This window comes from Lutra lutra, chromosome 1, assembly GCF_902655055.1.
Source record: "Lutra lutra chromosome 1, mLutLut1.2, whole genome shotgun sequence".
Taxonomy (NCBI): Eukaryota; Metazoa; Chordata; class Mammalia; order Carnivora; family Mustelidae; genus Lutra; species Lutra lutra.
In genome coordinates, this window is record NC_062278.1 from 159,350,918 (window position 1) to 159,368,975 (window position 18,058).

The window sequence follows — 18,058 nt, forward strand, 5'->3', positions numbered from 1 at the left end:
CTTGAAGAGCTACTCCAACAGTGAAAGGATGAATCATGAAAAAATGACCCAGCCAACACAGGAAGGCAACGAAGAAGCATGTTATCTCAGCATCAACAGGAGTATATATATATATTTTTTTTTAAAGGTCTATCCTCATAATTCATAACATGAGCAAATGCCTCACATAAATGTAGGGCACAAACTGCATTACTCAGGTGGTTTCAGATACAGTAACATCAGATAAAATAGGCAATAAAGCCAAAAGCATCATTAGGGATAAATTAAGTACTTAATGCTTAACATCTGCCAATTTGCCAGAAAGACATAAAACTTCTTATGCTTTGCATTTAATAAATCTCTACGTATATAAACAATTACAATGCGAAATGGATAAATCTACCCCTCATCAGAGGGGAAAATTTTAACATTCCTGTCTCAACATGACAGACCAAGTAAACAAAAAAATTATTAAGATTACAAAAGATCTGAACAGCACAATTAATGAGTTTGATTTATGAGACATTGAGAACCTTGGAATCCACAATTAGATAATATATAATATCCTCAGACATGCAGGGAACATGTATACAGAGTAACCACTGAAAATAAAGCAAGTATGAAACACCGAATTATAGAAATACATGAACGGCTTAATGATATAGAAATACAAGAATGGTTTAAGAAAACCTACTTATATAATTCTCCAAATAAATTTTTAAAAATCAAATTATCTACACAGGTATTGAAAAAGCATTTGATAATATTCAATACTCATCACTGATATTTTTGAAAATCTTGGTAAAAATCAAAATAGATATCCAATCCCTAACATGATAAAATCTTAACCCCCAAAGCTAATATACTTAGCAGAAAAATTTAAAAAACATTCCTAGAGTCAAAATAAAATGGTATCATCAACAACCACAGAATATGTCAAAACAAGACAAAAAAAAATATGAAATCAGACATATGAAATTTAAAAAAGAAAAAAAATGATCATTTACAGGTGATGTATTTGTATACCAGGAAAACCTAAAAGTCAACTACACTATTCTGAATAATGAGAGAGGTGGCTTAGATGCAAAATCAACAGAGCAAAACAAAAGCTCCATCTTCAATGGAAACTAGGAGGCGGAAAATATACAAGTTTAAATCACTTATCACATTTGATTTGTAAATATGTGGTCAAATAGCAAAGTTAGTACTACAGTATTCAGATATACTGAACACACTGGAGAAAAAAGGGACTACTAAGCTCCCCTCCCCCTATGAGCGGAAATGACTTTAAGCAAATCTGAAAATGATGAAATGGAATGAAGTAACAAGTGCCAACAGATGATAAAGGCAAAGCCAAATGGCCCATGTCAGCCACCAGGGGTCACAGGAAAAACCAAAGTGCTAAGGGGCCTCATCCCAAGCGGGAACTGCTAAGAGCAAGAAGCTGATTAATCAAAGGCAGAGAGGCTGGGGGAAGTAGACAAGAGGAGTAGCAGGGAGAAAGAAGAAAGGGGGTGAGCACTCAGAAAAGGCCAACAAAATAAACTCTCAAAGCAGACACACCACCCTGCAAAGCAAAGGCTGTGAGGGATTCAGGGAAACAAGATTTGGAGGTTAAGAGTCCTTCCTCAATCAGTCTAGGTTTATAGAGACAAAGAAGCGAAACTGAGGAGGGTGCCCTTACACAAAGAGGCATGGGATACTCCCAGGTGCCATTCCCCCACTCAGGAGCCTCTTTCAATCTATCAGAATCAATCCTCATTCAAATACAAGTAACCAATACGGCATCCCATCTGCCTCAACCCAAAGAAACCAAGAGGAAAAGGATGAAAATGAGCATATAAGTTTCCAACAGGTAATGAAAATTCACCAAAGAAATGTTGTCACAAAGCAGATGAAAACAGCATGCTAAAAAAACTAAAATAAACTAAAAAACTTAAGGGTATAATCATAGTATCAAAAGAACACAAAATATGAACAGAGGACCAGATAGCCCAGACAACAGTGGGTGAACAGCAGATAGCAAGAGAATGTGCAACAGGAACTGACAGAACTCAAGCAAGAAAATGAAGAAAAACTCAAAATCACTTTTAAAGATTGAAATATTTATACAAGTAACAAAAAAGAGATAACAGACATCACAGACACCATTTAAGAAACACACAATCCAAGAAAGTGAGGAAAATTCAATATGGCAGTCAAGGAGAGGGAGGCCATTACAAATTAAAGATTTGTAAAACACATCAACCAAATACAATGTGAGGACCTTGTATGGATCCTGATTTGCACAGACCAACTGTAAAAAAACAGTAAGAAAAAATCCGGGAAAACTAAACTAGGTCTGGATAATATTACATTACTAATATTAATTATTAACCAGTTATTAATCTTGCTGAGTGGGATGACATTGTAGTTTTAGGGTTTTAAGTCTTATCTGTTAGAGATATAAAGTACTTAAGGATGAAATATGTTAAATACTCCAAAAAAATAAGAGGGGAAAGGGAAATAAGTGAAACACAAATAGCAAAATATTGATAACCATGGACACCAGATATTTGATGATTCATACATTACATAGATTTTTTTTTCAAATTTTCCACAGTAAATATTTAAATTAAAAAATTCATATAGAAGCATAAACAAAAAGAACAATCAGGAAAATTCAGAAATGAGAGATGGATACCTATCAGGCATTAAAACACTCTAAAGAGTCAATGACTAAAACTGTATAGAACTAGAACAATGAAACAGAATAAAAGTTTAGAAATAGACCCAAATATATATGACGAATTTAGGGCGTGACAAAGCCAGAATCTCGAGTCAGTGGAGTAAGAAAGTCACTGTAATAAATGGTTTGGGGAGGGGTGCCTGGGTGGCTCAGTGAGTTGGAGCCTCTGCCTTCGGCTCAGGTCATGATCTCAGGGTCCTGGGATCGAGCCCCCCATTGGGCTCTCTGCTCAGCCTGCTTCCTCCTCGCTCTATGCCTGCCTCTCCGCCTACTTGTAATCTCTGTCAAATAAATAAATAAATAAAATTTTAAAATAAAAATAAATTAATAAATGGGTTGGGGACAAGTGGGTAAGCCATCTGGAAAAAGGAAAACTGGATCCATACTTCACATATCAGGATAAATTTGAAGTGGATCAAAGATCCAAGTATCATATACAGTAAATTATAGGTACATTATACTTTTATTATCAGCAATCCAATTTCTAGAAATTTAAGGTATGGCTGCTGCTGTGGACTAAACTGTTCACCCTGCCCCAAAAATTCCTATGTTGACGCTCTAACACTCAAAGTGATGGTACTTGGAGATGGGACTTCTAGAAGATTATGTTCTGATGAGGCCATGCGGGCAGACCCCTCATTATGGAATTAGTGCCTTTCAAGAGGATGAGCCAGAGAAATGTGCTCTCTCTCCTCCCCTTACCCATGTAAGGACAGAGAGAAAATGGCCAACAGTCTACAAACCAGGAAGAGAACTCTCATGAGAACTCTCAACGAGAACCTAACCATGCTGACATCCTGGTCTCAGCCTCCACAACTATGAGAAAACAAATTCCTGTTGTTCAAACTCTCAATCTATGATAACGGAAACCAGAGCCAAGACACCTGCTGAAATACAAAATGCCATGTGTACGTAATTATTCACTGCAGTATTACTTGCACGAAACCTTGCAAACATGCAAGTATCCAGCAAAAGGGGACAGCAATAAACTGCTATTTATACAATGAAGCACACTTCAGCTCTAAAGAAAAATTAGGAAGGTGTCTCTATTACTATATTATTATTATTATTATTATTATTATTATTATTATTAAGTGCTGCCAAAGCAAGCACCATATTGCTATATTAAAATGGAGAGATCTATGGAACCAGAAAAGACCTCGAATAGCCAAAGGAATATTGAAAAAGAAAGCCAAAGTTGGTGGCATCACAATTCCGGACTTCAAGCTCTATTACAAAGCTGTCATCATCAAGACAGCATGGTACTGGCACAAAAACAGACACATAGATCAATGGAACAGAATAGAGAGCCCAGAAATGGACCCTCAACTCTATGGTCAACTCATCTTCGACAAAGCAGGAAAGAATGTCCAATGGAAAAAAGACAGCCTCTTCAATAAATGGTGTTGGGAAAATTGGACAGCCACATGCAGAAAAATGAAATTGGATCATTTCCTTACACCACACACGAAAATAGACTCAAAATGGATGAAGGAGGGGTGCCTGGGTGGCTCAGTGGGTTAAGCCACTGCCTTCGGCTCAGGTTATGATCCCAGGTCCTGGGTTCGAGCCCCACATCGGGCTTTCTGCTCAGCAGGGAGCCTGCTTCCTCCTCTCTCTCTGCCTGCCTCTCTGCTTACTTGTGATTTCTCTCTGTCAAATAAATAAATAAAATCTTAAAAAAAAAAAATGGATGAAGGACCTCAATGTGAGAAAGGAATCCATCAAAATCCTTGAGGAGAACACAGGCAACAACCTCTTCGACCTCAGCCGCAGCAACATCTTCCTAGGAACATCGCCAAAGGCAAGGGAAGCAAGGGCAAAAATGAACTATTGGGATTTTATCAAGATCAAAAGCTTTTGCACAGCAAAGGAAACAGTTAACAAAACCAAAAGACAACTGACAGAATGGGAGAAGATATTTGCAAATGACATATCAGATAAAGGGCTAGTGTCCAAAATCTATAAAGAACTTAGCAAACTCAACACCCAAAGAACAAATAATCCAATTAAGAAATGGGCAGAGGACATGAACAGACATTTCTGCAAAGAAGACCTCCAGATGGCCAACAGACACATGAAAAAGTGCTCCACATCACTCGGCATCCAGGAAATACAAATCAAAACCACAATGAGATATCACCTCACACCAGTCAGAATGGCTAAAATGAACAAGTCCGGAAATGACAGATGCTGGCGAGGATGCGGAGAAAGGGGAACCCTCCTACACTGTTGGTGGGAATGCAAGCTGATGCAACCACTCTTGAAAACAGCATGGAGGTTCCTCAAAATGTTGAAAATAGAACTACCCTATGACCCAGCAATTGCACTGCTGGGTATTTACCCTAAAGATACAAACGTAGTGATCCGAAGGGGCACGTGCACCCGAATGTTTATAGCAGCAATGTCTACAATCGCCAAACTATGGAAAGAACCTAGATGTCCATCTACAGACGAATGGATAAAGAAGATGTGGTATATATACACATTGGAATACTATGCAGCCATCAAAAGAAATGAAATCTTGCCATTTGCGACGACGTGGATGGAACTAGAGGGTATCATGCTTAGCGAAATAAGTCAATCGGAGAAAGACAACTATCATATGATCTCCCTGATATGAGGGAGAGGAGATGCAACATGGCGGGTTAAGGGGGTAGGAGAAGAGTAAATGAAGCAAGATGGAATTGGGAGGGAGACAAACCATAAGTGACTCTTAATCTCACAAAACAAACTGAGGGTTGATGGGGGGAGGGGGGTTGGGAGGGGGGTGGGATTATGGACACTGGGAAGGGTATGTGCTATGGTGAGTGCTGTGAAGTGTGTAAACCTGGTGATTCACAGACCTGTACCCCTGGGGATAAAAATATATTATATGTTTATAAAAAATAAAATTAAAATGGAAAGATCTTCAGGATATGCTATTGCATGCTTAAAGCAAGACACACAGCGCTATATGAAGCATAGCACCTCATATGTAAGAATGGGGAGAGTTAAGAACATGCACTGTGTGTATTATGTAAGCAAGTGCATATATTTGCTGATATTTCAAAGAAAAAAAATACTGAAAGGATTAAATGAGAATCTAATGGAAATCACCTTTGGGGCAGTGGGGAAAAAAGATGGAGGAAACAGAAGGCAAACAGAGAAAGGTATATACCTTTACATATACCTAATTTTCCCAATTTTAAATTTCAAAAAATTTCAAGCCCACAGGAAAGCTGAAAAAACAGAAGCAATAATAATAGACCCACACTTAGGTTCAACAAGTGTTAGCAATTTGCCGTATTTGCTTTATCACTCTTTCCCATATATACACTTACATGTTTTTTGTTTTTTTGTTTTTTTTGCAGGATCATTTGAAACTAAAGTTCGTCCATAACTATGTAAGCATACATCTGGTAAGAACAATCTCCTTAATATCTACAAACTACTATCACAACTAATACTAAGTAATACTTTCACAAAAACAGTTTTCTTAGGTTCCTCATTAATAAATTAAGTGTATCTGACAGATACTCATTCTAGAGTAGTCCAAGAGACTCACCTGTAACCTTGCGATCTCTTCTCCAAATTTCTTCTGTTGCTTTGCCAGGATAGACTGGTGGTACTCAGCGTTGGCCTGCATGATACAGTGCTTTGCAGCGAGGACAGGGAACACCTCCTGGAAATAAAAATACTGACCAGGGGAGAGTCCAACCACACAAACCACCACAGACAACATGGGATGCAGGAAGAAAAAGGAAAAGGAGACAGAAATTAGAATTACCCCATTAATGGTTTAGAGATAGGTTAGTCATTAGGTGTAAACAGAGAAGACCACATGATTCTGCAGGAACTGAATTCAATGAATTCAACTTTTTTCTTCCAATTAAAATTAAGGGGTTTTTCTTTTGAACTGTTAAGTGAAGCCAATTTAAGTTTTTTAAGTCTTCAAACAAGCCATGAAGTCAACATTTTGTTTACAAAGAAGACAGGAAAGCATGCATTAGAAAGAGAAGGGAAACAGACATTCACAGAGGAATACCAAGCACAGGGCTTTAGAAGCTTTCTTATGAGTCCTTACCCAGCCCTTAGAGTTAACTAAACCACCATTACTCACATACACTAATGAAAATGCTCTATAGCTGACTGTTTCATCATGTTTAAAAGACAAAAGACAGTAAAATTAAGTTCCCACTTACATTTATATCCTAAGAGAATTTTTTAAATAAAGATGATTTCTAGCCATATAAAAATTTAGTATAAATGCTAACATTTCAGATCATACACTCAAAAACACAGAGCAAACAGACAAATGTACTAAATTAATACCGAACATGATGAAGTGTTGTTTTTGCCCTAATTTGTTTTGAAAAAAATTCCAGTCAAAATTATTTTAAAAGACCCAAACACATGAACCAGAGAAGCACTTATTTCAGTAGATGTTCTTCCAAAATGTCAAATCCTAGCCTGCAATCTTGCTGTCTTTAGGAAGTACATGACATATGAAATCCAAGAAATATACTAGGCAGTCATGGTCTAGACAAAAAAATAAAGACAGTCAAAAACTCAAGTACTACCTGGTATGCTTTCCTGTCTCCCAGTGAATAATTTGCTAGCTTCCTGGATCACTACTTGCAGATATTCCAGTTTTATAACTAGAATATGAAAATACCTTATGAGCTTTATTAGTAAAAAGACAAAAAGGACATCTGAATCTCAAGCTGTACTCATGCCAGGTCTCAAGGTAAGGCTGGAGCAACTTGCTATTTAAACAGGAGATTTTCAAGGAATACCAGGAATGCTGCAGAGGTAGTTTCCAAGTCTTTGAAGGTGACATTCTTCTCTCCGTGACACGACTGAACTAATGGCCCAACAGGATGTAACAGTACACTGTGCAGCTGAACATGAGGTCTTTCAGATGAAAAAAAGGTGAGAGAAGATCCCAAGGCTCTTTTCAGGAGTAACAATATTAACATCCAAGAGTCCTGGGCAAATTTCTACTGATCTCTTGGTGTATTTTAAATCTCCAGGAATTCCTTCACATGAATTCCTAATTCTCTAATTTGTGCTGTTGAGGTATTTATTTGCTTTTTTACTTCACTACAAAATTGTCTGCAATTTCATAATTTAAAAGATTCCTGAATGACATAAATCAATAAATTCTCCTACAAAAAATCATATAACAAAAATCATATGCAGATACAGATAAAACCAATTACCTGAACATTTCTGAAAGAGTAGTTGAAACATTTCACACAATCTGTTAATTCCTTTTTTTAACCATTCTGAGTTCACTTGTTAGTCTAATCATCTGCTTTGTCATTTACAAATGATCATCACTGACTAGTCTTTTCAAATGCCACTTCAGAAAAGTTTACATTAAAACAATACTCCCTGTGATGTGTGGTTTAAGATGGTTGTTTTCCTTAGCTGTCCAATAGCAGCCCAATTTTCTATCCCTGTTGGCAAAACTTACTTCTAATCAAAATATTAGATGAATTTGTTTCTTTTCCTTTTGTCTTTATGTCTGTTTTTGTGCCTTAAGACTCTTTAAGAAAACAGGACAAAAATTAAAAGAGTGACTAATCAACATGCTCAAGTATTCATGCTTATACCAAATCACCAATGAATCAGAACTACACAAATCTTCATGTGGTAAAATTACTGGAGAAGTTCAAAAATTTCCAGAAAGAGTTTTAGCTTGGAAAAACAAATTTAGTTAAGAGTAGAGACAAAGGCATACCCTAAATATAAAAGAATTTTCCATGCATCCTAAATAATTTCTACAAATATATTCTCCAAATGCCTCTCCTAAAATTTCAAGTTTCTTTATAAAACATAATTTTCAATGCACCGTCTTACATACAAAAACATCCAAGTTATTTCCACATGCAAAATAACCAAGTGTTTACAAAAACAATAACTGACCTTGGGGAGAGTATCTTTGTACTGACACTGTTTAAAAGCATCACCAAAGTAATCTGCAGCCTGATTAGCCAATTTAGCTATGATGGCATCTTTCATTTTATCTGGAATAAATATTAAATTGACCATTATAATTAAAATAAATATAAAATAATCATGGTAACAATATAAACACCAAGATCACAAGTTTGTATATTTGTCTTAAAAAAGTCCTTACTGATGAAATCAATTCTTCCACATAAAATTTAACCACTTTATAGGCAAATCCAGAGTCAGAAAATAGATTAGTGGTTGCCACGGCCTGGGAAAAAAGGAGAATGGGGAGGGGGTCTGGAGTTTGTTTCTGGGGTGACAATAATATTTGAAAATAAGAGATAGTGCTGGTGGTTTCAAAACTCTGAATATACTAAAAAACAATCAACTGTAAACTTTAAAAGGGTAAATTTTATTATATATGAATTCTATCTTACTATCTGCTGTTATTTTATAAGATAAAAACTATTCCAGTTCATATTGCTTCCATAAGATGACTGCTCTCTTATTTTCAATTACTATGCACTTCCACAATCAGACCATATCCCAATCTCTCATACTAACTTACACGCCTCCTAAGAATTGTTTTTATTTCCTCATTCACAGGACCAGGGACTCTGTCTAGATGCTCCTTATTAATTACATCTAGTTTAGAGTAGATCTCTTCAAAGAAACTCTTCTTGACTAATCAATCTAAAATTACCATGACTCCCCCAGTATCCTCACCCAGAGCCAGGCCACCAGGCATTATCACATTATCTATTTTATTTTCTTTATACCAATTATCTCCCTTTAAAATCACCTTGGCTACTTAATTTCTTGCTTATCATCTTTCCCACACTAAAAATGTAAGCTTCCTGAAAGTAAGAATCTTGCTTATTTGCAACCTCTATCTAGAGCCTAGAGCAGTGACTGGCACACAGTAGGTACCCAATAAATATATGCTGAATGAATAAATTTTTGACCCACTACAAACCTACACAAATACTATTCTAGAGTTTAGTATTTTAAGATAATAGCTATCTATTTCATAAAATGCTTCAAACATAGCCTACATTCATAAATGTTCATTTGTACCACTTTAATTTCAGAAAAAGAAAGTTGAAAATTTTCAATAACCCATGTGTTAATAAGTTCAAAGAGGAAAGCTCTACACTGAGCATATTATATTCTAATCACCTTCCTATTTTAAAAGCTTATCACTTCTTTTCACATGCAACAAAATGGAGGAAAAATTAAAATTACCTCTTGTGGCTTTTAAAAAAAATACTTCTTGGGCCTGTGCCAACATAATAAGACTGAGGGTCCCAACAGTATCTGGAGATATGTCCACAGTAGGCTCTCGATTTAAGGCAGATAAAACTGTCTCTTTAATATGTAAAAAGGCACCACTAGCAAACTACAGGGAGGAAAAAAAGAATTTCTTTGAAATCTACAGAAACCCAGCCAAGACTTAATTTTCTATTACACACAAATCATCTCAAATGTTAATTTAGTTGAACAGTTACTATTTTAAAATTTTTATCTTGTTACAAATCTAAAAACAACTGACCTACAGACAACAATGCTATACAGTTAACAAAAGATTTAACAAAGATTAAAAGTACACTGCAGCAAAAAATACAGTATCTTTAGAGGACAAATTGGTTAAACTTATTTTTAGATATACTTCCTCAAGACTAACATAAGAATAGAGGCAGGGATAAAACATTATTAAAATGCATTTAGTACTAAAATGATTTTACTTTGATCCCAAACAAATCCATCTGTCAAGTAATTAAACATGCCATACTTAGGGAAAACCTCAAATAGTACAGGTGCCTACTCCTCTGAAGAACAGCATTATTATCCACTGTTAATGATTTCTATTTGGCTTTCAAAGGTCCCTGGTGAAATGTTCCCCATCAGATTTTTTATTCCTGATTATATTTTGCTGAAGTTAACACAAAAATAACTGCTTTTATGAAACAAATGATCCTGGGAAAAAGAAAAACATCAGTCTGGGTTTAAAAGGTGTTGTGGGGGGCGCCTGGGTGGCTCAGTTGGCTAAGCACCTGCCTTTGGCTCAGGTCATGATCCCAGGGTCCTGGGATTGAGTCCACCACATCAGTAGTGTCAGGCTCCCTGCTCAGCAGGGAGTCTGGTTCTCCCTCTCCCTCTGCCCCTCCACCCTGCTCATGCTCTATCATTCTCTCTCTCAAATAAATGAAATCTTTAAAAATAAATTAAGTAAGTAATTAAAGGTGTTGTGGATTATAGAGAGATGCTCTGCAGAGATAATTCAAGGTTAACTGTACTGAAAGTGAAAATCATGTTTTCTGCAGTCAGAAGTATAAAACTAGAGCATGTGCAAGAGGCTATGACCTGACCTTGCTCAACAAACTAAGAGAATCACAGACTAGAACAACAAAGAATCCAGTCTCTCTCACCAATCCTGGAAATGAAGGCCCACAGAGGTTATTAAAGAACACAACCAAGCGCACACAGCTTCTTGGTGGCAAAGAGCATAGACCCGCTTAGGATCTAGGTCTTCTTACCAATATCACCCCTCCCTTTCCATCACACTAGGTGACCTACTGTGAATCACAGAAGTGACTCACAGGATGTAATGTTCTCAGTAATTAAGAATGCCCTCTAAGTCTACCACCATACCACCCTGAACGCGCCCGATCTCGTCCGATCTCGGAAGCCAAGCAGGGTCAGGCCTGGCTAGTACTTGGATGGGAAGAACACCCTCTAAGATATCACATGCCGATTAACTGAGTTACAGTTAATAGAAAAGTAAATAATTAAGTTTACTTCATTTTCACGTTTTATTTTTTTTAAGATTTTATTTATTCATTTGACAGAGAGAGATCACAAGTAGGCAGAGAGGCAGGCAGAGAGAGGAGGAAGCAGGCCCTCCACCGAGCAGAGAGCCCAATGCGGGGCTCTATCCCAGGACCCTGGGATCATGACCCGAGCCAAAGGCAGAGGCTTTAACCCATTGAGGCACCCAGGCGCCCCCATTTTCACATTTTAAAATATTGGCCCTCTATAGCCTCAAAAAGAAAAGGGATGCGCATCATATTTGTCATCCATGCCCATTCAAAACTACAGGGCAAGCCATAATTTGGAGCACCTTGTTTGCTTAAAATGTGCTTTCATCTCACTTTTTTATTTTTTTAAGATTTTATTTATTTATTTAGCAGAGAGAGACACAGTGAGAGAGGGAACACAAGCAGGGGAGTGGGAGAGGATGAAGCAGGCCTCCTCAGAGCAGGGAGCCTGAGGTGGGGCTCGATCCCAGGACCCTGGGACCATGACTCAAGCCAAAGACAGACACCCAACAACTGAGCCACCTAGGCACCCCCCTCTCACTTTTAAAAGAGCATTCCTCACCTCACTCATAAACTTAAATATCAGGAAAAAAATCAGACTCAACCTCTAGGACAAGCAAATTCCAGAGCCAAAGAAGACACTAGAAGCACCGTTTGGAATTCCATAGAATTTGGAATCAGAACACCTGAAACCCCAGTGGACCAGTTATTAACACTCTGACCTTTTAGTCTCCTTGCATATAAAATGAGAATGACATTATGTAACATGCATTACAAGGCTTATATGAGAGTAAAATAATGTGCATGAGTACACTTTGTAAATAACAACATAATATAAAACATGAGAATGTAATTATACATGATATCACTCAGCAGCAATTCGTTCTTTAAATAAAAACAAAAATAAAAGTTAATACACTGCCACAAATATGCCATATTAGTAAATGATAATATCTAAAATCTAAATTTAGCCAACTTAAGAACATTACATATCTGACCACATTTAAATATGACCTCTTTGTTTCTCAGAGTTAAAATTTTCTTAGGTCTTAACTTTTTTGACAATGGTGAAATTTTATACGTGTCTCACTCTAAGAAAAAAATATATTAAAATAATGTACACCTGACCCTTGAACAACAGAGGTTTGAACTACACAGGTGCACATATGCAAGGATTTTTTTTTTTTTCAATAAATACAGTATGGTACTATACGGTACTATGGTACTATAAATATATTTTCTCTTATGTAGTTTTTTTTTAATTTGGATTTAAGTAATGTGTTTTTGTTTTATTTGTTTTAAAGATTTTATTTATTTATTTGACAGACAGAGATCACAAGTAGGCAGAGAGGCAGGCAGAGAGAGAGAGGGGAAAGCAGGCTCCCTGCTGAGCAGAAAGCCCGACTCGGGGCTCAATCCCAGAACCCTGGGATCATGACCTGAGCTGAAGGCAGAGGCTTCAACCCACTGAGCCACCCAGGCACCTCTCTCTTATGTAGTTCTTTTTTTTTTTTTAATTTTTTTAAGGATTTCATTTATTTATTTGACAGACAGAGATACAAGTAGGCAGAGAGGCAGGCAGAGAGAGAGGAGAAGCAGGCTCCCTGCTGAGCAGAGAGCCCGATGTGGGGCTCGATCCCAGGACTCTGAGATCATGACCTGAGCCGAAGGCAGAGGCTTTAACCCACTGAGCCACCCAGGCGCCCCTCTTATGTAGTTCTTAATAACGCTTTCTTTTCTCTAGCTTACTTTAAGAGTACAATATAAAATACATGTAACATACAAAATGTGTGTTAATTGTTCATTTTATGGGTAAGGCTTCTGGTCAACAGTAGGCTATGAGCAGCTATGGTCTAGGGGAGTCAAAAGTTATTACAGTGTATTTTTTGACTGTGCAGGGGGTCAGTACCCCAATCCCCATGCTTTCAAGGTTCAACTGTACAAAATGTTTAAATGAGATCAATTATTTGAAAGGGATTTACCAAGAACTTCACCTAAAACATCCAATCATTTGTTCTCCCAACATTTATTGAGCCTTTCTTATGTGCCAGGCACTGTGCTAGGTGCTGGGTATATAATGGTGAAGAAAACAGAGCTGGTCTATAGGTATGACGTTTATCAAAATTCAAAAGTATTCAGTAACTCATTAAAAAGTACATTACTTTTCAAGAAAAGTATAAAGAAACATCTATAAACCTCAATACAGATTATTTCCAATTTAATACAACAGAGCGTTAACCATTATATGGTTACTTTTCTGCATACCTGATAATGCTTAGCAGCAATTTTCAATCCTTCATCATTATCCAGGTTCTGTTCTGCTGCAATCTGGCTAGCTAGGGCTGCACAGTTGAACAACACACAGCTCTTTTCATATCCTAAGCTTGCAAGAGCTGTAAAAAATTAAGAAGGAAAAATTTTTCATTTACTTTTCTAAAAAAAAAATGAATGTTTCAGATATTGACTCTCACAAAAACAAGTTTCCAAACCTTTTTTCTCACCCAAAATAGTGCCCATATTTCTAATGCTGTCCTGCCAGGCATTTATTTCCACAGCAATACTCCTATCATCTAAAATTCAAAAGATCAATGAATTATTGTTTCCTTCCCTTTATGTCCAAAATGTTGTGAGGTTCCAAATGAAGTCATTTCTCACTTAAATCCAAGTAAATTATTTCCATTTTCTCTTCACCGCTCTCAAAATTGTATCTTCTCACCGCATTCAAGCCAGTTCTTCACTACCACAAACCTAACCCAATTCAAGCACCTCCAAGCCTCACTCCCTTATGCCAATACATCTCTCAGAAGGCTAGCAGATAATGTGGTTAAAATGCAATTCTGCTCAAGAAACTACACACTTCACATCCACTGGGATAGCTACTATCAAGAACAGCAACAATAAAAAATAACAATTGTTGGCAGACATACGGAAAAATTGGAACTGCTGTGCACTACTGGTGGGAATGTAAAACACTGCAGCTGCTATGGAAAACAATATGGCAGTTTCTCAAAACATTAGAAATAAAATTCCCATATGATCCAAAAATTCCACTTCTGGGTATATACCCAAAGAACTGAGAGCAGTCACAAAAAGATATCTATACACCCATGATCATAATCAAAAGGTAGAAGAAACCTGAAGTGTCCACTGATGGACAAACAGGTAAACAAAATGTGGTATGTACAGACAATGGAGTATCATTCAGCCTTAAAAATGAAGGAAATGCCATCACATGCTACATAGTGGGTGAACCTTGAGAACATTAAGTGAAATACGCAGATCACAAAAAGACAAACTTACAGGCATACCTCATTTTATCGTGCTTCACTTTATTGGGCTTTGCAGATAACTGCATTTCTTCTACAAACTGAGAGTTAGTTAGTGGCATCAAGCATGTCTATCAGTGCCATTTTTCCAACAGCATTTGCTCGTTTTGTAGCTCTGTGTCACATTTTGATAATCCTCACAATATTTCAAATTTTTTCACCATGATTATAATTATATTTATTAGGGTGATCTGTGATCAGTGATTACAAGTCACTGAAAGTTCAGGTGATGATTAACATTTTTTAGCAACAAAGTTTTAAATTAAGTTATATACACTGTTTTTCAGATATAATCCTATTGCATACTTAACAGACTAACATAGTATAAACGTAACTTTGATATGCACTGAGAAATAGAATAAAGCTTTACATGTGAACAAAATATACTTGCACTCTTATTCTTAGCATCCTAAAATTACACAATATTCTAATGAGTGGGTAGGCCATGCTTTATTTAAGCAAGACATTACTGAAGGACACCTAATTCCCAGTATTTGCTACTGGACGTGCCTTCATGAACTACCTCCTGCTTTATTTACGCTAAGCTTTTTGCTTCCCACTTCTTCCAGCAACTTGGTTCGTCACTTAATCTATCTCACCATCAACTCCTTTTCAGCCTATCAATTTGGCATTAAAAATCCTTTTTCTTGACCTGGTCTCCCTCTCAGCATAATGCTCCCTTGTCCTTAAATCATTACTGCAAATTTTCTGAAATAAGCAATTCATATTTGCTGTTTTCATTTCCTCACTTCTGGTCCACACTTCAACCGGATGCAATATGGCTTCTTCAGCATCCCCTCAGAGAAACTTCTTTCATTGCCGAACCCAGCAACTTCTCCACAACTTTACATGACTTGACCTCTGCCACAACCACTCTGTCAGTGACATTCCAATCTGAATGAATATTAGAGTTACCTGGAAGTATCTTCAAAGATACTAATTTCAGTGGCCCACCCTGAAAATTCCTCCTACCCTATCACATCTGGCATTCTATATCTTTACATCTGTACCTTTCACATTTTCCCCAGGTAATTCTATTGTAGCCAGGCTCAGAAACTACTGGACACGACCTGTGAAATTCTCCTGGCACTCAATTCCATGTCTCTATTTTCCCCTTGTTCCTCTGAGATTTGAAGGCTTTGTCCATCCTCATTCCCAGGAACCTCTTCCCCTGTTATCCTTAAATGTTACAATCCCTACCTCTTTCACACTTTTCCCAATCTACACACTACCAGAAGAGACAGATTTATCATTTAATGATAACTGTTTTCAATTCAATGTCTCTACCACATCTGAGTTTTAAGTCCAGTTCCCAAATGCCAAAGAAAAATGTCTACCCAGACGTAACACAGAATAGTCAAACTCAACTTACCTATCTTAAGGAATAAATATCCAACAAGTCAAACCAAGTTATAAATCTGAGAGTCAACCCTCAACTACTACTCTTTTCTGAGAAAGTCAGCATATCCAGTTAGTTTCAACTCTGAAATGTCACTCACACCCACTCCTCCTCTTCTGACCCACATATACCACCCTGTCTAATCTCACCAACCTTCACCAGTCTCTTCACTGATCTATCATATCTCCTTTAGTCTCTAGAGTTAGACTTTCAGGAATCACATCCCACTTCATTAAATCCTTGCCTTATAACCTCAGAAAGTCACTTAATCTTTCTAAACCAGTGTGTCCAACTAGTAATAATAGTGCCTTTCTTAAATGAAATAATATGAAACCAGAGAGGAAGACAAACCATAAGAGACCCTCAGGAAACAAACTGAGGGCTGCTGGGGCGGAGGGGGGTGGGAGGGATGGGGTGGCTAGGTGATGGACATTGGGGAGGGTATGTGCTACAGTAAGAACTGTGAACTGTGTAAAACTAATGAATCACATACTTGTACCTCCGAAACAAATACATTATGTGTTTTATAAAAAATGTTTTTTGAAAAAAAAAAAAAACAGTGCCTTTCTTCATTGGGCTTCTGGGGAATTCAGTAAGATAGTATGTGTGAAGCCCCTGCACAGGGCCTAGGTGTAATAAATACTCAATAAATGTTAGTTATTAATATGTAAGAGAGAAGAATACAAATTCAGAGTATATTTTCAACTGTTTATAATCTACTTTCCAATGTCTTCGCCCTCCATAATCCTCAATTCAACCTATGGTTTCAAGCCTTAACAATAATTATATTAATATGTATTACATATAATTTCTACTGTATGTTATTATATATAACATATACTCTATAATGCATACATAATATAAATAATACATTACATGTAATCATTTATAACAAAACATATTACTATTGTTCATTGCAGCTAATATTTATTGCATACTCTTTTAACGACTTCACATATATTCACTCATTTAATCCATGCAAGAACCCAATGAGATAAATAGTATTTCACAGTACTATTTATTCCCCACTTATCAAAAAAATGACCTTTTGTTCTAATGTTCAACCTGTAATGTTATTTTTTAGGTGAGAAAACCAAATTCACCCTTCACAGCCTAATTTGAACACAGCTTTCTTTCAACAAGCAGAATTCACGTCTTCTTCATTTTTGCTCCCACAACTTACTTCATATACTCATATACTATCCACTGTATTTTAGAATGATCAGCTGTCATCCTAGTCAGACAAAATACATTTTTATAACTAGGACAGTGCCTGGCAAGGTATAGGCTCTCTATAAATATTTGGAAATTACATTAAAATTTGAAGTTAAAAAGAAAATAAAATGTAAAAGTTTTTATTATTTACAAAGAGTTGTTAGGAGAGCAATTTTAAAAACCTAAAATAATACAAAGTGTTTAGACCTAGTTTATTATCATTTTTATTAAAATAATTACATACCCAATTTTACAGATCCTCCAAAAAGCGAACCTTTATCAAAAGCATCCTTCCAGGTAAATGTCAAGCAGATCTTGATAGAAAGAGAGAAAACAGAAAATTATCCTACTTTCTTGGATCTTATAAAATATTAGGTCTCTTTTGAAGGAAAATCCACAATGAGGAAAAGGACCAAAGCTTGTCAAAACATTATCCTCTCTAGTCAACTAACTCCCTTCCCTTTTCCTGGACCACAAAATTTTCTTTTTTTAAAGTAAAATACTGGCACTAAGATATTTCCAATGGTCATTCTGCCTCAGTAATTATACATATATTATCCTCTCCAGAAAACACTATCTTACTCATCTTTACAACATAGAATGGCTTGAATAGAACAGGCACTTAAATAACTGTCAAATAAGCCAAGAG

At 36.6% G+C, this 18,058-nt stretch overlaps 1 protein-coding gene across 2 annotated transcripts in view; it reads right to left on the bottom strand.

Moving 5' to 3' along the window:
* Nucleotides 1–18,058, bottom strand: part of PDCD6IP (programmed cell death 6 interacting protein) — an 83,494-nt gene that overhangs the window by 41,639 nt on the left and 23,797 nt on the right. The window contains exons 3-7 of one of the 2 annotated variants that reach the window (XM_047741397.1): nt 17,654–17,723; nt 13,735–13,862; nt 9,896–10,049; nt 8,621–8,721; nt 6,255–6,386 (exon numbers count right to left, since the gene is read on the bottom strand). In XM_047741397.1, coding sequence (XP_047597353.1) covers nt 6,255–6,386; nt 8,621–8,721; nt 9,896–10,049; nt 13,735–13,862; nt 17,654–17,723 — 585 coding nt within the window. The remainder of the gene's footprint in view (nt 1–6,254; nt 6,387–8,620; nt 8,722–9,895; nt 10,050–13,734; nt 13,863–17,653; nt 17,724–18,058) is intronic. The other variant, XM_047741404.1, reaches the window with a different exon arrangement.